This window comes from Nematostella vectensis, chromosome 11 (genome assembly GCF_932526225.1).
Source record: "Nematostella vectensis chromosome 11, jaNemVect1.1, whole genome shotgun sequence".
Taxonomy (NCBI): domain Eukaryota; kingdom Metazoa; phylum Cnidaria; class Anthozoa; order Actiniaria; family Edwardsiidae; genus Nematostella; species Nematostella vectensis.
Window position 1 is genome coordinate 7,834,578 of NC_064044.1, and position 24,731 is coordinate 7,859,308.

The window sequence follows — 24,731 nt, forward strand, 5'->3', positions numbered from 1 at the left end:
TCCAGTTTGCTAGAAGCTTTTATATAGTCACGTGAAATGCACGTGTGAAATTGCGTACATGCACGTGGCATCCAGTGTGCTCTCAAGTGTACATACCAAGAAGCTTTGATATGGTCACGTGAAATGCACGTGACAAATTGCGTACATGCACGTGTGTGCTCTCAAGTGTACATACCAAGAAGCTTTGATATGGTCACGTGAAATGCACGTGACAAATTGCGTACACGCACGCGGCATCCAGTGTGCTCTCTCCATGTAACACGTGTACATACCAAGAAGCTTTGATATGGTCACGTGAAATGCACGTGTGTTTTGTGAATAATTGCAAATATTGATGGATTACTCCAGAGCTGTAGTTGCTCGTGACAACCAGTGCTCTTTTTCCACTTTTCTCTCCCTAGTCACGTTGTTTTAATATTGTTTATCAGCACGAGCAGCGTTTGCTGAGGAAGTATTTTTTGGTAAAATTATAGTAATAGCTTTTAGGAAGCTCTCTCAGAAATTATACCTTTTAGGAAGCTCTCTCACAAATAATACCTTTTAGGAAGTTCTCTCACAATGGAAAAGTCCTAAGTGTCTCGCTATGAATAGACGTCAAGATACACATTCATTTCCAGGTCTCTCAGATTTGTCCAGTTTTAGTCACTTAACCTTGTGATTAATTGCTAGAAAATAATGTATATAGCTTTAAATTTGTTCGATGACGCACGTTACTTTGACGGTAAGATATTTTAATGTCCATAGATTTCTATATTTGCGTTTAAAACCCAAATGAGTAAGTATTTCATAATGGTAATTGCGCTCAAGTCCCCAGTTCTCCCCTCCAACTCACTGAAACGTTCCCTGCTAACATCGGTCTCCTTTACTGCTTGCTTGGATTTGAGGAGACCGAAACGGGGCGAGTCCTTCATATCTGCGTGGGCACATTTTTATTTAAAATGACTTTGACCTGATAATTGTTCCTAATAATTTGAAATCTTCTTGCTAGGATAGGAATAATGTTGTTGCTTTCTGATAACTGGTGGTAATAACACTTTTAGTTTAAATTGTTTCCGATGTTCCATTGAACCGAAAAGAGCACCCAAAAACGTGTCAATTAAGTGTGGCAGACTTTTCTGTACATTTTGCATAAAAATATTGAAATATTGATGCCCCTAACATAAACTCAAAACAAAAGTTTTTATCTGTCCCCTTAAAAAATGTTGGAGCGAAATTATTTTTTTGAGAGATTACAATGCCATTCGACACTTACCTTGTAAATAATATGCATGTACATGCTTTACATTCACTATAAAATGAGTTTAAATCTCCATCAACTTCTTTCAATAGAATTAATCTTTCGAGGGGGAGAGATACTATAGCACAAAACTCCCAGTTATACTACAAGAAAAACATTCATATCCGTGTTGTAGTAGTTTTAATTGTATTTGTTTTCCACATTTCCCACTTTTCGGTTAAATTCTATATTGTCAGGATAACTAAAACCTTGAATATAATATTACTGATTTTAGATACCATTTTATCCTATTTTCCACTTTCGTCTTTCCCGCGGATCTTACAAAAGATTATCCCATACAAAAAGGATCATGCCATTTTTGTCTTATGAATATCAAACTCTGCGAGCTCCGACTAATTAACAAATACACCGAAAAGTAAATCTTGAGCGGATGTTCTTTCAGAATTAATTTATTTGCTTTTCTGGGATTCGCTACTTTGATGACAAAGATCTGATGAGGAATAACTATTAGCTGACATGTAGTTGACAACCTAAAATGCTTTAAAACTTCCCAGTGGTCCGTTGTCCAAGCATTCATCAGACGTATAAATACAAAGCGGAGATTACTGTACTGTGACAGACTGGCTGAGACTGGAGTCGAAAAAAAATAACGCCCAATATCGGACAAGCACTAGCTACCTCGGTAAGTACGTATTATGAAATTTTACCTTTATGGGAATTTTTTTCAGAAAAAAAAGTTATAGTTGAGCTCTATAAAAGAAGAGATTTTGCCGATACAAGACATAACAGGGACATAAGAGAGAGAAAATAAACACTTTAAAAGCTGTTTTCGATGTTTATTTAGTGAAGTTTTAGTGAGAGGTAGCTGAAACTTCATTTAACGATTTTTAAGTACCCCTAAAATTGTTTTAAACACTTAAAATGTGTATCTAAAACAAAACAAAATAAATCTATATAATTTGTACAGTTTTATTCCTGGAACAATGGTTTTTCAACTCCATTTCTACCATTTATTCTTTTCTTGACCAGAACATGAATTGAATTCTTAGTATTAGGAATCTTTTTAAGCATAAAGCGTACTTGACAGGAAAGTCACAAACTTGAACAAATGCGGGATTTCAAAACCTAAAAAAAGGCTTTTTTATACGTTTTTTTAATCGAAATTGATTTATAATTTCAATTCTTCGTAAATTTCAAATATCATATTTGTTTGCAGTGTAGAAAAGCTGCTTACTTATTCATGCTCATTATAATTATCAAAACTAAACAGTTTTAACTGTTATGACTATAAGGCAAAAGGAAAAAATATTGTGACCAAAATATAAATTAAGAGTCTTATAAGAAGTGAAAGATCATTATCGACACAGAGAGATTACATATAACATTAAAGTAATTCTAAAATACTAAGACAAAAACAATGCCTTTTATCTGCATCCTTTATGTTTAATCAGGCGCTTTTAGGAAAAATACACACCCATTTAAGCCTTAGACAATTTATCGTTTGTTTTGATATAAAAAGAACTACAAACACTTTATCCTCCGTTCCTTGGGAGAGATTTAAATGTTTTTTTTTTTTTGCTTTTGGACAAAAATGAAAACGGAATAAAGATAATGAAAAGAAGTAGAGAAGACTGAAAAACACATGATTAAAAAAAAAAGCTTTTGGTATAAAGGCAGAGGGTAGCAAATAAAGAAGAAAATGAATAAAGGATAAAATACAAATATAAAAATATACGGATAAAATATTTTATATAAATTTAAAATATACTGATAAAATATTTATAATATAGTTTCACGATTTAAAAGGAGCAAGTATGGGGAAAATATGAACAAGTAAAATAGCACTAGTGTAAAAATTCAAGCTGAACTTTCTTGACAAAACGCTAAAGTGCAGAGATTAGGATTTTAGTCAAATTATTGAAAAATAAAGCTGAATCTATACTGAAAAAAAGGAACATTGGAATACGACAGGAAACGATGTTTATTGGGATATGATGATGATGCAAGAATCTATTAAGGATTCAATATCGAAAGAGTATTAAACAAAATAACGTTGCCCTAAATATTAAAAGCAAAGCCATCTATACTTGAAATATTCACCTACGGCTTGCTCGCGTAAAGTATGTAAGTATATAAAAAGTCGCTTTAGTCATCATCCCTGCGAAGGGTTTGAAACGTTTGAAAAAGTATTCGTCGATTTACCAGAGTTGGAGAAGCTTGGTCTTGTGATGAGCTATGCCAAATAAATTTAATTTTATTTTTAGGTCTAGATGTAACGCCACTCGATTCTCACATTATTTGTCGTCCAATATCGAAAGGAAACATAAAGGAACATGGAACCATCCATAGGTTCGAGCTTGCTTCATCAGCGACATTCGGTCTGATAAAAAACGCTTTAGCAATTTTCTGAAAAGAGAAAGTAAATAAACTGAATAATATCGGACGCAAACTTTGAAGATAACATAAAAAATGTGTTTTTATAAAGTATCCTCGTCGCTTATAATAGACTTAACGAAAATCTAAGTAAACACACGAAAAATAAATAGAATATATTATCTGTTTTTATATAAGGCTCTACAAAGCAAATCACACGAGAGGGTCAAAAAGGCGGAAAAAGTAAATTTGGGCATGCGCAGAGAGATACATACGGCGACATGCGACCTAGCGGTGTGATTGAAAGCGGATTTTCGGCGAATCGCCAACTGATAGCATGTTGTTTACGACTAATGAATATAGACTTGTATTTAATATTTGATGAAATATCAGGGAGCTGGAAATGTGTTGTAATATATTATTAGTTATTAGTTTTTTTCCGAAAAACTTCACGAAGTCCTTTGACACAAAATAAGTTTACCTTACTTTTAAATTTCATACTACAATCACATCACTCTGAATCTTCGCAAAAAAATCTACATCAGATTAAATTCACAATTGAGCTTAGATACCTTTCTATTTGGTGTGCAGCGATTATGGGGAAGGCAAATGAAAAAAAAAATTGAACACTAAATTAATAAGTGCGTCACCAGAACAGCGTCTTGAAACAATTGGATTTTTTGTCGTACGTTTGGCGTCTTCTGTTTTTCTTTATGCTTTAACAAAATTACTACCAATGTAATTTGAACAAATTTTCTAAAAAAAACAATGCTCAACTGTATCAATAATGATAAGATAGATGATGATATAGCAAGGTGAAAAAACTACATAGTAACCTGATGGTTACAACAGTTCATATCTGACTACACTTTCAATTAAGTTAAGATCATTTATTAAGGTTTTTAGTGAGTAAGTACGTACGAGTAAGTACGAAAGCTAAGAAATGTTCACAAGTAAAGTGTCACCGGATGATAGACAAATAAAACAAACTGAAAGTGGAGCATGCGCGCGTGAAAAATATTGCGCTAGTGTACATGCACTGATGCCGCTTTTGCGACCAAATCTGAATTTTGCGGGCCCTTTATCAAAAGATAAACGATCAGTGAGACGCCATACAAAAAAACTAAATGCTTCAAATATTTACAATACTTTTCTATAGGATCATTCTTGTCATACTAAATAAAGGTTAAAACAGCGCCTTTCGGTGAGCGGCGGTGTCAAACAAACGTGCCCTTTTTTGCCTTATCACTTACATCCCAAAATGTTATTCGAGACGTATCACTTTTTTCCCGCAATTTACGTGAGTTCTCTTTCAGGATATATTATGCAAAGAAAAAGAGGGAAGACATTTCAAAGCGAGCGGCGTAGCTCTCTCATGTTGCTAATAATCCAAATTTGAAATATCGCACGGGTTCTCTATGGGTAGCCACGGTTTTGGTTACATGAATAAAAATAATACCTTAAAAATAATATACATAAGAACTTAGGATATACTATGTAACGATAGAAAATATTCTTTAACGCGCAACTGATCCCGTGGCGGTAAAAATGCGCGGCATAACTCTTTGATAAATGGGCTATTTGAGATGAGCATACGTTATTTTTTTTATTAGTGGGTCTTTTGCAATAGCATATTCGCAAATTCTCTGCTAGAATACACCATGTAACGCTCGAAGTTATTTCTAGTGAGTAGTTCCTGGCATAAGCGCTCGGCGCAGTTCTTTATCTTAATATTAGGGCCCCCGAATGGTCCCCCGAAATTTCGATGTGCTCGCAGTTTTCGGCTCGCATGCTCGCGCAATTTTTCTCCGCCGTGCTCGCATTGTATTTTCGACGTGCTCGTTGCACGATTGAACTAAAAATACTCGGTCTCGCATAAAAAAACGGGGTGCTCGCAAGTGCTCGCCAAAGACCATTCAGGGGCCCTAACATTCAGTGCAACTTGAGGCGTCAAGCATATGCTCCACACTAATATTGCACTTCTACAATAACTTGTTCATGAATTTATCTTTTAAATCTCGTGTAGAAATAAATTGGAGCGCCGTACTTGTTTACCACACATATATTTGTATACAATTTTTTTTGTAAAAACCTTTTTTAAAAGAACGTCCAGCCTGAGATTTCACCAAATTTTAAGAACATGCTAAGAACATGCCAAGGCTCAGATAGCAGAAAAAAATCTTTTTTTAGTCGTGACGCGTTCTAAAATGCAGAATCAAATTGTACTTATAATAACAACCTTACATATTAGCTATTGATCATATGTGTAATTCTCTTTCTAATATTATATCTTTATATACACAAAAATTTAAGAACATCGTTAAGAACATATTGAGCCTTAAAATGCTCCAAAAATAAGAACGGCCCAGCCTCAACTGAAAATTAGACGTTCTTATAAAAAAAAAGAGTGTACTTAAGTAATAACTTCGTTAATTCTCTGTTGAGATATGCCAAGTACCGGTGAAAGTAATTTCTATTGGCGGCTGACTATATACTCGTGGCGACAACCACGAAAAGCTCTGCGAAGCTCTTAAAAAATGGGCAATTTTAGTTGTAGCTTGTATTTACCTTGCTCTATTGATTACTCAATGAAATACGCTGGTTCTCTGTTAGGGTATACAGTTTAACGATATTTTTTAATTGCGCGGTAATCTCGTCCGGCAAGTACAAGAGGCACGCGGCGAAACTCTTTTAAAGAATGTCGATCAAACACTCCTAATGTTTATTATTGAAAATACAGTGGTGGTTTATTCGCAAAAATAACAATCTACGAATGAAGTCTGATAAGTTATTGATGATGTTTGATTGAAAATATTTTATTCCTTATTTTTTATTTATGAATTTTTATTATCAACATTTTAACATTATACAAGAAATATGACACTTTTTCCCTTTACAACATACCTCTCAAACTAAAACGAAGAAAAAAAAAGTTTAAAACAGAGAAAAAAAAGACAAAAAACACCGTTAGAATGAGAGAGAGAGAATTGACAAAGGGAAGGATATGGAAGGATTTCTTTTAATGAAACTCTAATTTACGATTTTCGGATGCTATTGTTTTTTCTTATTTGGAAAACTTCTTTTACCCTTTCCAAGAAGCCATCTCGATATGGTTTTGTTTTGATCAATTTACTAAACATTTTTACCGAAAATATCTTGGTTACTTGCTTAAATTAGCCGATGGAAATGGCCGATGCTTTGTGTGACTCGCCATTTGCGCGGGAGCATAAAATGGCGGCGTGATTGGCCTTCTTAAAATCCCTTTACAAATGTGCAATTTGTAACGTCACACTCATTTTCCATTGCACTCAGACTTGTAATCCTTTATATCCAAGTACGTGGAATCATGTCAGGAAACACCATGTAATGCAAGAAGTTCCCTCAATGTGCGGCCGATAATATCTTGCGGCGTCAGTCACATGAAGACACTGAAGCGCGCGGCGAAGCTTTCGTCAAACCACACGCAGAGCGCAATTTGAGATTTATCACTTTTATCACTAATTTTCCAAAAAGTACTTTCGCAATTAGCTTACGTGAGTTTTCCGCCAGGATACCATGTACCAACGTTATATCATATATCATGCGTATTAATGAATGACTGTAGTTTTCCTGAATGGTCTGGTTTTCATTTAATCGCGCTCGATCCCACACGATTGCAGATATTTTACTACGCAACCGTTCGCAAGTTGTTTCAATGATATGGTCGCACGTGATGATAGGGTGAGCTCTTATATAACCTTACACGATCGTCTGCGAGTGCGATCATATGGAAACCAGTTTTGGGCAAGATCTGGTAATATTTTTCAAGATGGCGGCCAGCAAAAATGAAGAAACTAAATGAAGAAATTATAACTGCAAGTTTTCGTGTTCATTCTCGACTAACACAGTCCTAGCGTGATAAAAATAAATGAATAAATGAATAAATAAATAATAATAATAATAAGTAAGTAAGTAAGTAAGTAAGTAAGTAAGTAAGTAAGTAAGTAAGTAAGTAAGTAAGTAAGTAAGGAAGGAAGGAAGGAAGTAAATAAATGAAATAAGTAAAAAATTTGGTATTACCACACCCAAAATGCTATCACTTAGGGTTAAAATTGATTTTGCCGACAATCATCCCGTCTGGTAGTCCCCCCTGGCCTTTTTGGCAACACACGTGGCCATGCATACAGGCATAGAACGGTATCAGAACTCGGAAAAGCAGTAACGTGAAAAACAATTAAAAATATAAAGAAAAAAAAAGTATAAAACGGCTGGGGCAGTAACAACAGTGACACGTATATATTCGGGGGTACTCTTAGAGACGAACTGTATTGATACAACAAGGGGCTCTAGCAATTATCAGATAAGTTTGGAGGAGACGTTTGCCAAAAAGATACTCAGGGTCTCTTATCTGCGCCACTACTTTGAAGAGGTTTGACAGAGTAACGCTAAAATGCACTGGCTTAGCAAAACAGTTTGAAGTGCGCTCAAGATAAGACGGGAAACAGTGTCCACAGACAAATATAACACTGCGACGCGCTCTACCGCCGTGGTCACCTTGAACGATAAGTGAGCGAGAAATCATTTTCTTGATTCTCTATATTTTCACTTTTCGCTTTTCTTTTAATCAGAGAAAGTTCATCGTAATTAGTTTTTATATTAACAGTGCAACTCGCGCTGCCGTTGTTAAATCGACAGCACCAGTGTGCGAGAAACCATCTACTTGATTCTTTATGTTTACTATCGCGCGCTTCTAATATCTACTGAGCATAGAAAATCAGGGAAATTCTCGTATGGTCAAAGCGGGAGTTTCTGGAAATAAAGCCTGAGTGATACTGGCACAGACAAGAATGACGGGTGGCCTGTGGAAGCACGGGTGGCCTAGTGTGTTAGCGCGTCGTTAGCTCACCGCTGTGGCCCAGGTTCGAATCCTGGCTCAAACTGGGGATTTTTCCGCGTTCCTGCCTTGAATCGATTTTGTCACAAGTGAGTTGAAGTTATTCTCCCGTGTTTCCAGTCTTCTCGGATAAGGACACTAAACCGGAGGTCCCGTCTCTTCAAGCTGCACTTCACTAACCTGAACCGAAGGGACATAAAAGAACCACTCGGGACGCAATAAACCCTCTGGCAGTGACCACCCCCAGTGACAGTGCTTACTAACCGAGGGCCATATGTTAGAAAACTGTATATTCGGTTAAATATGCTACCCTCGATAAACAAAGATTACAAAGATTACAGTATATTTTGATGAGAAGAGATGGCGTCAGAAAAATATAACAGATTAACGAGCGAAGCGAGGGGAAACCGCATGCATAAGATATCCATTATTTTTAAATAACAGAGAGGTACTAATAACAGAAAATTGTGGGGAGTGTGTTAAAAAATGTGATGTAAGGATGACCGAACCCAATGCATCTAGCACCCAATACTTTAGATAAAGAGATGAAAATGGGCCATGACTGACGTCATTTTTGAGGTCATTAGCTCAAAAGCCCGGATGTATCAAGGGCTGATTTTTGTAAGTACTCGATTTCAAGTATATGATTACTTTACACAAGAGATAGCAAAGGACGGAATTGCTCAGCACATTCAGGAGCTTCATAATGGTGAGATATCAAGCACTCTTAAAGCCGTCTAAAAAAGGTGCTGTGTCTCATCTGAAGAAATACATCCGGTGTTTGTTGAGTATAAAAGGTTGTCTGAAACTGACTGGACACGGAACTTTCTGAATTCGGTAATGAGGGAGAGTGCGAGAAACTTAAGATGTCTTTGAGATTGTGTAGTTCCAGAAAATATCCAAATATTCATACGCCCAGGAATTTCCAGAGGGGAGGGGGTGTAAAATGCCCTTTTTTCTTAACAGTTACCGTACTTATATTTTTTCCAGGGGGTTGGAAATTCCAGAGGGGTGGGGGTCATACCTCCGACCCCCTCAATAGTTGTAGCGAGGTGTAGCATAGCAGCCTAAATACGTGTCTCTAATACTAGTATGTGAGGCAGACAAAAGTTTCCAAATTCCATAGATCGTGGACGTCTGTGTTCATATATTGTGTTCCATACTTAAAGAAAAAATCTTCAGATTAAATTTTTTTCTCTAGAAAAAGTCTAGGCATACTAATGAGTTTGAATTTAATTCCAAACGCGAAAAGAAAGTTTTTCTCGGCCATTCCTTCCTACCTTAGTCGTCATCAAAACAGTGGAAAATTAGGAGAAGTACAAGAGCTGAATTTTCTCTTTGTTACATTGCTGCCGTAAAACACGAATTTTGTTTACGGTCTGACAAGGATGGGAACAATCCCTTTGTTTATACCCAGCTATCTTTTCAATCGCCAAGGCACGAAGGCAGAGACGACCCATGATTGGTTCCGTCTTCCTTTAAACTGGTTAGGAATTGAGCAATATAAATGAAATATTCTTTTGATGCCGCTGTCAAGTTAGTCTCCTTTGCAGGCGCTCTTGTCGGGCTCTGACAGGAGCGGCTGAAAAGGAAACTACTGTCAAGTGGTCTATTGAGTAATGAGAGACTGACCCGATGCTACGAAACAGGATATTTTATATAAGGCCAGAGATCCGGCTCGAAGGACCATAAGTATTGCAAGTAGGTAAGTGTAAGTGCTCAATAGCTATCTGCCACAAAGGACCACAGAATCAAAAATATTTTTAATATAGGTTTGACGTTAGTATACACTATTTCAAATAAGGTGTTGAACTCGGAGAATCTATGCGTCGTAGCCCGCAGTGCTTCATGGGTATCAAATAAATAACAAAATAAGCGTAAATAAATTCAAACACAGGTTTAGAAAGCTTTAGCATTCGTGTTTATGTACCTCTAAACGAGCACACATCGTTCAGATACCTGGATTCACCATTTTTACGTTACCCATGGACCACTGCGGGTTACGATATACTGATTCGCGGGTGCAACCTTAATTGAAATAGGTGTATACAATGGCTATCCGGTTCAAAGGACCATGCTAAGGAACAGAATATTATACATGAAGGCCAGAGATTAAGCTCGAAGGACCATGTTTCCCATGTTTCCTAGTTCATAGGTTAGGTTTAGGGTTAGGTATATTTATATATATTATGGCTATCAAAGGGCTCGAAGGGCCATTTTGTAATAGAAATGTATAGTTATAATATATGCAATGGTTTTCTCTTTCAAAGACCAAGTTCACTTAGAAATGGTAAATGTGCAATGGCAAGAAACTAAGGATACCCAACATAAAAAGCACCGTTATCTTTTTAAGGAAAAAGAAAAGCTACATATAATTAAATGCTTTATCCTCCTTTTCTAGTTAGTTGTGTCATATATCATAACATCAGCTAAAGAAACTAAAACCTCTATGTTTACTAGAGTCTTGGAAAGCTCTCAAAAACTTGCACGCTTCTTTGATGCCAACCTATCAGGGATTCCATGTTTGATAGCCAAGACTAGTTTTATTAAAACAAAGTAAACAACTTTAGCAGTCACAGAAATGACAAGTGTATGTTTGGTCCTTCACTCTTTTGCCACGTCTGAGCTCTCATTATAAATGAGGAAATCTGTAGCGAAACAGAAAAAGAAAACACCAGGAAAAAGTCCACACAAAAAACAAATCACTCGAAGAATGGATATTTTCGAGAGACGCCCAAAAGCCAGGTCTTTCACTCGTCTGCTGCGTCTACGCTCTTTTCACTAAACGAGGTAAAGTCTGTAGCGAAACAGAAAACAGGAAAAAAAAAACGACAAAAAAGGTTAGTGATATAGATTTCCAGGATTCCATGGATGCAGAACACTGACACTTTAAAGTTAAATCTTAAGTAAAAGTCATTTTCAGATTTCCAGAAAGACATTAACATGTATATTTGGTAAAGTAGATAGTAGAAAAACAAAACCGGAAACCCAGGTAGTACCAGTCGACTGAACCTAAAAAAAGTTATCTTTTCGCCAAGAAAAAGATATTTCTAACATCATCAGTGATGTAACTATTATGGTTTTTATTAAACTAACCTCTATTAAACGGTCACCCTTGGATCGTTAAATAAAGGTTCGCCTGTATATTTTTCGAGTTTGTCAGAAATACAAGCTGTTTTCAAATTGCCCAGGCTTTTACATTTATTTTGTAACATGCTTTTTCATTTTAAACTTAAAAAATCCTAGACTGTGAGAAAACAAAGATCACATGATCAATCACATGATTGATGCCCTTAGCTGGCGCACGGGCTATAGGATAATCTGACTCCGAAATGAAGTCTAATGTCTTGTTAGTGTTGAATAAAGCACGTAACGAAGCGCTTTGCAACCGCCGCCTGGTAAATGAGTAACACGACCCTCAGCGGCGCGTTTTTTTTTCCTTCCCCACGCGCCGCTGGGGGTCGTGTTACTCATTTACCACGCGGCGGCGGTTACATAAAGCGTCGTAAGGAAAGATCAAAAGCGCGTAGAGACAGAGCTCGCTGGAGAAGCGAAACCAAGGCGAATACATCCAGTCAACGTAGGAATACGTGCTTTATTCAACACTAACAAGACAATAGACTTCACTTTGGAGTCAGATTGTCCTATAGCACGTGGTCTGAGATATACCATCTTTGATAAACTCGCATCATTTACTTCTTTCACACTGGGGATATAGCTCGAGATAAACTATTTGTGCATGCTCCGTCATTCACGTCTTGCACGTTGTTGTCATCCTAGTCTGTGTAGCGGCGCTATACGGGAGGGGGCGGGGGGAGGGGCAAGGGGTATGTGGGCGGGAGAAAAATAAACGGAGCTAGCGGCCTCTGGGAGTCTTTCTACGCAGGCTATTAAAATCCCGCTGGGAGGCAAATTAAAAGACCTTGTTATATTTTTAAAATCACACGAAAATCTTGTCATCAGAGTTTCTCTTTTCTTTGGTCATTACGCCCGCCTCCGGTAATGTAATTTGGTTAGTTGAGATTATCCGTTATAACCATCATATTCGCGTGGTATTTCGCGCACAGAACGCACGAAACGGATCCGAAAAATAACACGACAGGACGTCAACACATGGCAGGGACTCATGCCTACATGCTCGATTGAGTGGATTTTTCAACAGATTTTCCTATTATATTGGTTTCATGACAGTACCGCGGTCCTCAACACGACGATGGTACTATTTATCAAAACAGATGGTTTTGATATTGTATCAACAATATATCCATCACGAAATATCTACGTTTTAACTCTTATCACCTACAAAGTGACCGCGCTAATAAATGAACTGATCTTACTCAAGACTCTCCTCGCTTTTACAAAAGGAAGTAAGTCATTATGGTCGTGGCAAGGAGAATTTCTTTCGTTCATAACTGATCGCAGCTAATTGAAGGGTTAACAAATATGTCATTAGAATAACTAGAGAGGTATAATGGAATTTACCAAGAACAGAAAATATAAAAAAGGTTAAGCTGTCCTAGTGCCTTTCCCATGGCCCTTGGAGTGTAGGATAATACGAAAAAAAGGTCTCGTCAAGGTATCGTAACTACCAGCTTTTTAAAAGCCTCCTCCAAGATCGGTTGAATTCTTAAAGAGGAAACATTAATCGCTCAGATAACGCCCACAGATAACGGATAAAACACGTCTTCATTTTAACACTTCAAATACAGAAGCTAAATTGAAAAGCACCCACATTCGTGTAACATTCTGAGACCGTCGGCAACACTAGGGGTCATGCAAAGATTGGTGAATATGAGTTGATCACTTACGTGGTTTATATCGCAGTATTTTGAGAGTCAACACTAATGAGCTTGGGGCTAAACTCTTGACAGAGAAGATTGAGCTTTGGGTTTAAAGGGCTTTGAGTGCGTATTTGAAAACAGAGCCATACAGTCTAAGACATCACTGACGCAAAACACTACTTCTCCAGTACTTTTTAGGACGCTTAAGAAACGCACAGGGGAATTCGTTTGGGTCACACGGGGGATTCTGTTTTATTCTTACTATTATTGCAGAGTCGAGTCATGAGTTGGACTTGTAAGGTAAGGAAGCAGTAGCAGGAACTTTTAAGGGCTAACAGGCGAATTATTTGATATCAATAACAAATTTCTTCAGTTTTGTTTTTTTGCTTTAAAAGTTTTAATGATCTTTTAGATAATTCTAGTTATATTTTACAAGCCATTCCACTTAATAGTTCCGTGCCCAATTATAACAAGAGACGTAAATGAGTCTTTGGTATTTTATTTCCCTGTGGAGTTTTTCATGACATTTGAATTTTGTCCTTTTCGATTTCTGCTTCAAATCGAATATAGATAGCAAAAGTAATAAAACCTAAAGATACAAACAATCAGTTATACAAACCAGCTAATGCGCTTTGAAATAGTCTTGTCAAAATCTACTCAATTCTAAATTCTCTGTGTCTCTCTTTAGTAGTCACTCTGTGATTCCCTTATAATACGTGTCTCCCTCCCTGTGTGTCTATGCATGTGTCTCTGTGTCTATCTGTGTTTCTCTTTGTCTCCCTATGTGTCTCTCTCTGTCTTGCTACGTGTCTATCTATGTGTTGTTTCTCTCTGTCTATCCATGTCTCTCTGTGTGTCTATCCATGTGTCTCTGTTTCTATCTGTGTTTCTCTCTGTCTCCCTATGTGTCTCTCTTTGTCTTGCTACGTGTCTATGTGTTGTTTCTCTCTGTCTATCCATGTCTCTCTGTGTGTCTATCCATGTGTCTCTGTGTCTATCTGTGTTTCTCTCTGTCTCGCTATGTGTCTCTCTCTGTCTTGCTACGTGTCTATCTATGTGTTGTTTCTCTCTGTCTATCCATGTCTCTTTGTGTGTCTATCCATGTGTCTCTGTGTCTATCTGTGTTTCTCTCTGTCTCCCTATGTGTCTCTCTCTGTCTTGCTTCGTGTCTATCTATGTGTTGTTTCTCTCTGTCTATCCATGTCTCTCTGTGTGTCTATCCATGTGTCTATCTGGGTTTCTCTCTGTCTCCCTATGTGTCTCTCTCTGTCTTGCTACGTGTCTATCTGTGTTGTTTCTTCTCTGTGCCTATCTATGTCTCTGTGTCTATACATGTGTCTCTGTGTCTATTTGTGTGAATATCTATGTGACTATCTGTGTCTCTATGTGTTTCTTTATGTGTCTCTCAATCCGTTTCACTCTGTGCCTATGTGTGTCTCTCTCTGTCTTGCTACGTGTCTATCTATGTGTTGTTTCTTCGCTATGTGTCTATCTATGTCTCTGTGTCTATCCATGTGTCTCTGTCTATCTATGTCCCTGTGTCTATCTCTGTTTCTCTCTGTCTCCCTGTGTCTCTCTATGTGTATATCCATGTGTCTCTCTGTGTCTCTCAATGCGTTTCACATTGTGTCTCTGTCTCTCTCTGTGACTCCCTATGTATCTCTATGTGTCTCTATGTGTTTCCTTGTTTCTCTGTGTCTCTCAATGCGTTTCACTGTGTGTCTCTGTCTCTCTCTGTGTCTCTCTATGTCTCTCAAACGTGTCTACATGTCACTCTATGTCTGTTTATGTGTGTGCCTTTCTATATCTATTTATCACTCTCTCTCTCTCCTTTCTTCTCTCTCTGTCTTTCATTGCAGGCGCGTGTTTTTTTTTTTGGGGGGGGGGAGGAGGGGGGGTACCTCCCCCCCTCCTAGCCCAATAAGGCGCTCTTTCTTTTTGTTGAAAAAGTAGCTAAGCGTCTACCAATGGATCCGACTCTCCGACATCAGTTTTTATCGCTGAAAGAAATCAACTGAACTACTGGTACGTGACAACAGATTTAATGCTTTTGCGCCTCATCAGATTGTATCTTATCAGCCTGCAATAACAAAAAGTATTTTGGTCTACGATTTTTTTTTGAATTCTTTGTTTTCCTTGGCGGCAAAGTATCACTTCCAAATGAAAAAGATAATAATCATTAGTATTTGGTTTATTTTTGCGATGGGTATCTGAAAACGAGAAGACATGCGGATGTCGTTAGAAACGTGAATATTTGTTATTTTTCTTATTTGGGCAAAATGTTGGAATGAGGTGCCTTGTAGAGATCGCATTGACAATGAGCATGCGTATTAGCACGCAGCCCCAGACCCCTTAAAAGTAGTGGGCGCAAATTTCGTATAAAACGTCTCCCCCGTTAGAAAAAAAAAATACTAGATGCATCACGCACATCAGAAAGATCAAGAATACAAAGGTATAAACTCACGAAATTATTCAATGTTTTGAAGGCTCATCATTTTAAAAACAAAAAAGCTAATTTTGAGATATATTTGCAAAGAAAATGTTGAGTGTGGACAATAATTCATACGCCGTAAGCAATGTTTTTTATGATTTATGAAGTGTTTTTTAATGAAGGACGTGGAAATGCCAGTAATTCCGCACACACAAAAAAATACAACAGGAACGACTTTTGGAGAAAACAGAAAAAAAGATAAATAAGAAATGATACTTTTCATTTTTGTAGCAGTAATTGCAGGCACAAAAGTATTTATAGATACATATGGATGTAGAGACGTTAGGAATTATTATGTGTTTTTGAAAATTATAAACGTAGAAGTAAGCATAGAGGTCTGAGGTTAGAGTTATTATTAAAAATTATTTCCTTGGGCTTTAAGGGAGGGGAATTTCTTTTCTAATCTAATATTTTCTAGTCTTGACGAGTTATTATCAGCATTAAAAACAGAAAATGCAATACTTCAAGATTGGTTTTCCTAAGGGCACGAAGACATGTGAAAATAAATGCTTTAAAGTGATAAAATGGTTTTAGAAGTGTGATAAATTTTGCGTTAGATATCATTTCATCAAAATGCGTCAGACCCATATGGTGGCTGTGTATTTTACCCTTGTAATAATTATTCATTTCTTGTGAGAAATACTCAATGAAGTTGAAAGGCACTCGGAGATTTTTCTTCCACTTAGGAAATTTAAACACTTACAGAATTTGTAATTTACACGGTACTTGACAATATGATTTTTTTAGATTGATTATGTTTTACGAAAAGTAAAATTTCATTCAAACGCAAAACAAACGAGAAATGAGTTCTAAATTTTAAATTTTCTAAAAAAAAGAAATCACAGTGTATAACCAATAATGAGTACATCGCTAATTCTCAAGTTTTTATTTATTTCTTTAAAAATCTCATAGCGCGGGTTTAACATAAGAAAAGCGTTTACAAACATTAATCAATATTTTTCCTCCAACCACCAATTGATGTTTTTCTCACGTATGTACTATTAAGAGTTCTTTTACCGGTACACGTGAATGCCGAGCGGGTGTTTCTTTTTATCCTTCCGACTTTTGTTTTCCCGTAAACTGATTAAGATTGTATTGTATTTCCTTTGACTTTGGCGTTTCGTTAATAAGCTCCTCGCCTTTGCAAAAATATTATTGTAGTCCAGGTAAAAAACTCCAACAACAACAAAATTCCAAATTTAATTATACATGATATCGTACGTATTTTTTTATTAGTAATACAAATTTCGAGAGACCGTGTCGAATTAAAATAACAGAACGAAATTCATGAAAGTTTTCCATGAAAAGTCCAAAAACAGCTCGTTCATATTTCCTAGTTCCAGTCCACCTCTCCACAGTCATACCGCCTAAGGCAAACGGGCCTGTCACTCTTTTTGGCCTTCTAAAATAGTACAATTTTTACAGTGCGAAGTCTTATCGTATTAAACCCTGTCTAGACTGTTCAAATGGGTTTGCCTGCAGTAGGGTAAAAAATACTTAGAGCACATTGAGATAAGCAAAACGTCACTTATTTCAAATCACGAAAAAGTATATTTTAGTTGAGGAAGAGTACAAGGCTATAATTTTTGGAGTACCAGAATTGTAGGATTTTCATACGAGAAGTGGATTTTCTCTCCTTCAATAGCCGCAGGCGCACAGGAAGTTGCATAAAACTCGATAACAACCTGACTTATAACATGGAAGGACTCGAGCTAAGCTGAACTCGGTCGCTTAGCGCATTACGGCAAGATCGGATATAAATTGGCGATATGCTCAAAAGACTTTTTCTTTGGTTCGATCAAGAGTGTCGATGACGACTTCCAGACGAGCTTTCAAGAGTATTCACGCTTAAGGTAACGTCGACATCAACCCAGCATTGAGAGCTTTTCGCAAGCCTTTCCATAAGGTTTTCATTGTACTTTTTCAAAAACATTTTCGCGACAAAACCCTGCTTGGTGAGATGAAAATTGAAGGCGCTGCTTTCTTAAAAAGCAGTAAACATTCAAGTCCAAATACGGAATAGCCGAACAAGATTAAACGAAACAAAAATCCAAAAGGTTATGGTGCCTAAAAGAGTATGCATGCATCTAGGAAATTTGGGTGTGTAGAAATAAGCGGGTGCTGTACTAACTGCTCTAAAGCCTGTGTAAAATACACAGAAAAGAAAAAGACAGAAACGTTAACAGAATAAAGTTGTTTTTTTCTTTTTTTTTTTTTTTGGCATTCACTTACGATTTTAATTCAATTCATAAATTTGTCTTTGTAAAATAAACTTCAAAAGGTATATAATAGCGTTATCCGGGCTTCGCAAACATGAAAAATAAAAACACGAATCGATTTTGTGAACTCAACAAATAGTCTGCTACTGTAAATAAGATACAAATGTCAAAAAGTCGGGAAAGTAAAAAGATAATGAAATGGCGCGTGTGCAAAAATAAGCGATAAGCGATTCGACGCGGAAAAAAAATCTATATTCTTAATGATTATTCTTTTAGATGTAAACCTTGCTATTAAAGAAAGACAGAAAAAAAACAATATTTTGGTGACCACACCCCGTTAGCACCAATTAAAAACACGGATGTTTTTTCCTTCAAATCAAATATTTATCTTTCATTCCAACGCTTATATCCAAAGAGAGCTAAAAGATCGACATATCGACGAAGTTTACACAAACTAAAAGCTGTTATCAAAAACTCTATTCCTAAAGTACATGTTTGAGTTATCTCCATAGCCAAAATAACGCCAAAGCCACCTCAATTAATTCAGTGGTTTAGGGGATTACCTTTCAAGATGGAACTTAGTTTTTGTTCTTTTTTGACGTGAGATACAAAAATAATCAATAGAACCATTATAAAATAAAAGAAGACTAGTTTTCGAGCAATCTTGGTGATCAGGAATAAAAGCAAAAATACGAATAGTCTCATTGTGCCGTTTCCAGCTCACATGCGTCTCAATTTATTTTTTAAAAGAATGTATATTTTATAAGTATATTTTGTTGTGGAGTTTGTGACGCCACTTTAGGTAAAAAAAATCATATGATAAGACTCTCTGTGAAAAAAGTGTGCGCTCTCTATGCAGTAAATAGCACAATGTGTACTTTTTTCGCTTTTTTCGTGTAAAGTTATTGTGAAAAAAACATACACTGAGATTTCTTAACTAAAAGGCGTGCAATAAAGCGCACGAAAAGGCGAGAAAGATGTCTGCGAACATTTGCGCGCGAAATATTCATGTTTTAATAAAAATGCCGCTGACCGCTCAATTTTTAGCTTGTGAAAAACTTTGCCTTGTGAGAAACCATACGCATTCTCCTCAAATTAGAAAAAAAATGGCAAAGTTGGCCAATGCTTTGCTCTCATCTGCGAGATAGGCTACTGTGCATGGATGACGTGACTAAAAGCACAAGACTTCATAATTAAAATTGATTATTTTCTCAAGAAAGTTAAAATAGGTAGAGAGGGCAAAACATGCTTTATGAGGAAATAGAGAAATTAGTCCGTCTGTTATTTTGATTCAACACATTATCAACAACACAAAATTTCCGTGCTGAAAAACGAGAAAAAGCAAAAACGCAACGCTAGGGCTTTTAAAACAGAAGATCGAATCGGATTCACCTAAACAAACGACAAACCAGAAAGTGAAGTAATAAGGTTTCTCAGAAAAAGGCTGAGTTAACTATGAATAATTAGCTTTTATGGATTCGTTACTAGGGCATTATACCAAAATAGAGAAAGAGCTGTCAAACTCTTTCCTCGGGCTTGTTTTAATTGAGGCCATTTAAAGAAGAAAAAGATAGTTAAATTTTGACGCTCTTTCAGTGGGCCTCGGTTTGCATCAATCTACGAACAAAAACGCGCGAAAAAAACACACTTAGTGCCAACAAACGCTCACTTGGGCGCGTCTGGGAATTGACGAGTTTATGGCGTTCTATTGATGAAGCATATTTCTTGGTTTAATGACTTTTAAGCTGTTTTGTTCCGTAGTGATTTACGGAGGAAGACTCAAGATTGTTCGCTGACGTCTGTGATTAGTGAAGCAGGTGAATCAAGACACGGTTTTAAAAAGACTGGACTTTACACACGGTCTTCCATCGGATAAGCCGACCTTGTGTGCATTGAAGTCTGAGGTCCTCAAGCCCACATAAGCCAAGACTCACGCAAAATACCTATTTTATACTTTACGCGGAAGGGGAAATCATTTACCATCTTCAAGCGTATGAAAAGATAAAGGAAATCATTCGACGGATGGACGAGTTAAAAACCGCGAATTTTGAATACGAAAGTCGTTTTTTTTTATTCAAAGTGCCTTATCCGGCACAAAACAACCTAATCATTTCACGGAATCGTGACTGCTGCAAGGTAAAAATAGTAATCGTTGTTGAAAGTATCGTTTCTATGAAGTGCTGGGTTTAGGTGTTGTTGAGGAGAATAAAACTGCTCACGGAGACTGTGGGAACATTTGCAACGTCGGAGAAAAGGGTGACAGAAAGACCTGGGCATCAGCTTTTCCAATCGTCGCCTTGAAGGGACTCACGGTTACTAATCGCGATAAACCCAAGATAGGAAAGCGGACATTCTTCGATCTAAGAGGATTTATCAGCCATTGGCGAAAATAGCGAGCTCAAGTAGGCTGTCAAAGTCCTTACGGCTTACGAAAGTAGAGCACAATTCCACGCATTAAGATTTTAAGATAGAAGAGCGGAAAATAGACACATTCTTAGAAGTATTAGCAAACGAGAGCAGACAATAAATTACAGAGTTTGCAGAAGTGCTCCTGGGTGAAAGTGTCCTTTGCGACTACACATAAAACCTGGTTCGTGACAACACGCACGATCTAGAAAACCACGCCTCTTTATATATTAATTGCCGTTGGTGTGTACCCCAAGTTATCATGTTGTCAAACAATACAACGTGGAACGGCAGCTTCCCTTCCCGAGATTTATATGGAGTAGGAAGAGGAGCGCCTAATGTCGAGTTCACACTTATCATGTTGTCTCTAATCATTCTTGTTGGGCTGGTCGGGAATTCTCTGGTCGTGGCCGTCGTCGTGTGCATATCGCACATGCGAACCACGACAAATTTCCTCCTGCTCAACGTAGCGGCGTCAGATATAGTGACTCTTCTGCTAACGCTTCTCCATGTAGGAGTAGCAGCCGCCGCCATTACATCCAAGAAAACGCCTTCAGGATCCCTGTGGTGCAAGCTTATTCAACCCAACACCCTTGCTAACGTAGCGCTACTCGCTACAGGTCTCACTCTTATGGTACTAAGCGTGGAGCGCTACAACGCTCTGGTGAAACCCATGCGACTGTCACGCAGATTGACAAGATCCAACGTTCATTACGTCATCGCTGGGATCTGGTTGGTTTCCATGGTGATGGCATTGCCCATGCTTGTGTACTTGGATAAAGATCCGGTAACCGGGCAATGCTCACCGGGAGAAAAAATGCAGGAGTTGTACATCTCGCTGACCGTGATTGTGGTCTTCATGACCATTGCTCCTTTCCTGGTCATCGCGTTTTCGTATTTCCAGATAATCTACGGGCTGTATTTCAACAATACCATCTGCAACACCCATGCGCCTGGGTTACAAAGGGAGGACATCCTGGCGAAGAGAAAACTTGTCAAGCTGCTCATTACTGTCACGGTGGCGTTCTTCGTGGCGTTTGTACCGTACGGAGTCACGACAATACTCAGGTCAGTTAAAGCCGCATTGTCACCAGTTTACTTCCGGAGGTCCGACGGGAACCTTAACCGTTAAAAGAATATATTAGAATCCGAGATATTAAACAGGCCATCCGCTGTAAATTATCAATCACATCCTCAAATAAACTTCCAATATTTTGAGTATTTTTCGCGTTTTCCGTTAAAAATCATCGGAGACTGTTACGAAATCGACCGGAAGTAAACTGGTGACAATGCGGCTTTAAGAGCAAGACATACCCCAGTGCTCCCTTAACCCGCATCTTCTCTTTTCTTCTGTTTCTTAGTCAATCTTTTCCCCTCTTCTCCTCTTAGCCCCTTTTCTATCGTTTTCTTTCCATCTCGAATCCCTCTATTCTACAATCCCTTACCCTTTTCTCTCCTTTATTGGTGTTGTGGCACATAGAAACGACTGGTATAACCAAGCTCAACGGATTGTCCTTTTCCATACAAAGAAACTCTATACTGCATTTTTTTTTTACCGACTCTCTTGCGACGTTTTCTACAGGTTCAATCTGAGCGCTGTACACAACGCCAAGCAGCTGGCGAACATCCGGCAACTCACCAAGGTCATGGCGTACCTCATTCCAATCCATTCTTCCATCAATCCATTCCTGTACGCGTTTCAGAGTAGAAATTATAAAGAAGGGTTCAAAAATGTCCTAAGCAAACTTATCAAATGGCGAAAGGAGACGAATAACAACTACCAAAGTAGCTTCCGGTCGGGGCGCTATTCCACACAAGTTAGCACATCGACTACGCTATAGCTCACAACCGAAGCCACTGTGTGACTATAACTCAGCTTGCATCCAACATGGCATAGGCTTATCACGTGAACGAGAGGCTACTGACAAAGGGAACAAGTAAAAGAAGAACATGAACCGAGGTCGAAACAAGAAAAACGAGTATTTTGTCATCCTTCGAATGAGGAAGTACGCACGCGGTGGCACAAAAAGGTGAACATGAAATATATTTGACCAAACCCTCGAAATGGATCAATCATTATACTTTGAAGGTTCTTCATTTAGTTCCGACAGGCTGTTAGTATAACGATTAGACATATTTCAGTGTAACAGCACGTTCACAGAGGCGGATCCAGAAGTTTAAAAAAGGGGGGGGCGGGGCGAAGCAAAAGTTTCAAGAAAGGGGGAGCCGGACTTATTCTTCTTCCGTATATTTCCTTATATTTCTGGTTATTTTGAAGCCAAATGTCTGAAAATAAGGGGGGCCCTAGCCCCCCCTAGAAATGCCCCTGGTTTCCTTTTCATTTGGAAACTGTAGCATTTTATCATTGTGCTTTTAAACACTTACACGGCTTCAAAAATACTCTCGAGGGAGATAGTGACCAGAGTCGCTGCAGGCTAATACAGAGACATAACGAATACTGTTAGGGGTACCATCACGCCCCAACTGGTCGTGTTCTTAAAAAAATATGAAATTATTGGGGCGCGTTGCCCTGCCACGGCCCTGTTACTGATGTATTCTCTAAAATAAGTACTTTTTATAGAGTATAGCATTATGTAAATTCATTCATGGACAGTAGAGCCATTCATGGCAAACAGTCTAGATACTATCTGAAGGTCACTTCACATCAACTAAAACGTATCTACAATAGGCAAATATAATGGTTGATAAAATAGAATGCTTGCAGTCGGTACTCGGTATTATTATTGCGAAAACCCTCTCGGTTCGGTGATCGGGCGCCATCTTGTATTTTAAGCCGCGTTTGCGCTCCAGGAACCACGCGACTTAAAATACAAGATGGCGCCCGATCACCTAACGGAGAGGATTTTCCGCGATGATAACACCGAGTACCCCAGGCTATTGATAACATGATTTCTAAATCAAATACATACTCAATATGCCATTTTTTTTTAATGAAAACGCAATAACCTCCCACTATTCAATGTCGGTGACAAGGGTTTATGGTGTCAGAATACAGCATTGAAGGGGGTGGGGGGTTCCTTGCAAAGAGGGGCTGGGTACAAAGGTGTTATACAAGAAATACGACGTGAACACATGAAAAGCTTTTTCCATTTAAAAAAAAATATTAACATATAATTCGCTGATTGTATATCATCGAGATGCGAATACGTTGCGTCTCATCAGAAATTAACTATGAGGAATTACAGCAGTTATGTCCAAGTTTAGTGGGTAGAAAGCAGGTATCATAAGCTACTGTTTGTAGGTAAGAGCGCTGTAAAGCTCCATACAAAGAGACGTACGTAAACAGACAGAGTTAGAAACAAAGAGGGAGACGGACACAGACAGAAAGACACGGGAGGAAACAGACAGACGGATAGTCTGACGGACACAGACAGAAAGACACGGAAGGATACACAGACAGACGGATAGTCTGACGGACACAGACAGAAAGACACGGAAGGATACACAGACAGACGGACAGACGGATAGTCTGGCGGACACAGACAGAAAGACACGGAAGGATACACAGACAGACGGATAGTCTGACTGATACAGAGAGAAAGACACGGAAGGATACACAGACAGACGGATAGTCTGACGGACACAGACAGAAAGACACAGAAGGATACACAGACAGACGGATAGTCTGACGGAAACAGAGAGAAAGACACGGAAGGATACACAGACAGACGGATAGTCTGACGGATACAGAGAGAAAGACACGGAAGGATACACAGACAGACGGATAGTCTGACGGATACAGAGAGAAAGACACGGAAGGATACACAGACAGACGGATAGTCTGACGGACACAGACAGAAAGACACGGAAGGATACACGACAGACGGATAGTCTGACGGAAACAGAGAGAAAGACACGGAAGGATACACAGACAGACGGATAGTCTGACGGAAACATCACATGAGCATGCACAAAAAATCGAACACTAAATACGCCAAATGTGAATGCGTTTATTGAATATCTTAATTAATTATATATGATTACATTCAGTCGATTAACAGGCGATACAGGTTTTCATAATAAATAGTATAATAGCATGATAAAAATTATATAAGGTTCAGACCCTGTTGGGACAATTATAGACGTCAAGGTCAACGGGGTATTCTCAAGACGCGGGAGGGGGTATACAACAACACGGAAGAATGGACGGCTAGAAATGTATAACAATGTGTACAGTTCAGATATTGGGTTACTCATAGTCTTTACCCGACCATCATATACCCCCTCCCAGCCCTACCGCGGGTACCCTGTGGACGTGCTTGTAAATCTGCCTTAGTTACTTCTACGTCATTCTCTACAGGGCGAATAAAGAATCATGTGTCTAGTCCTT

General features: G+C 38.2%; 1 protein-coding gene across 4 annotated transcripts; it reads left to right on the forward strand.

Annotated features, from left to right (window-relative positions):
* The first annotated feature begins 1,701 nt into the window (after nt 1-1,701).
* LOC5518454 (galanin receptor 2b) lies at nt 1,702-24,725 on the forward strand. Of its 4 annotated transcripts, none has more exons than XM_001638360.3 (3): nt 1,702-1,919; nt 19,736-21,448; nt 21,963-24,725. In XM_001638360.3, the coding sequence occupies exons 2-3, from the start codon at nt 20,643-20,645 to the stop codon at nt 22,219-22,221; spliced, it is 1,065 nt and encodes a 354-aa protein (XP_001638410.2). In that variant the 5' UTR covers nt 1,702-1,919; nt 19,736-20,642; the 3' UTR covers nt 22,222-24,725. The 4 variants fall into 4 exon arrangements, with proteins under 4 accessions (XP_001638410.2, XP_032218985.2, XP_032218986.2 ...); XM_032363094.2 differs by lacking the exon at nt 1,702-1,919 and adding an exon at nt 12,531-13,564; XM_032363095.2 differs by lacking the exon at nt 1,702-1,919 and adding an exon at nt 15,174-15,716.
* Nucleotides 24,726-24,731: the final 6 nt, after the last annotated feature.

Bases quoted from the DNA above. Each gene is read 5' to 3' on its own strand.
- LOC5518454 (XM_001638360.3), top strand. From the start codon at position 20,643: ATGTTGTCAAACAATACAACGTGGAACGGCAGCTTCCCTTCCCGAGAT. The intron at 21,449-21,962 runs GTCAGTTAAAGC...CGTTTTCTACAG, and splicing joins GGAGTCACGACAATACTCAG to GTTCAATCTGAGCGCTGTAC.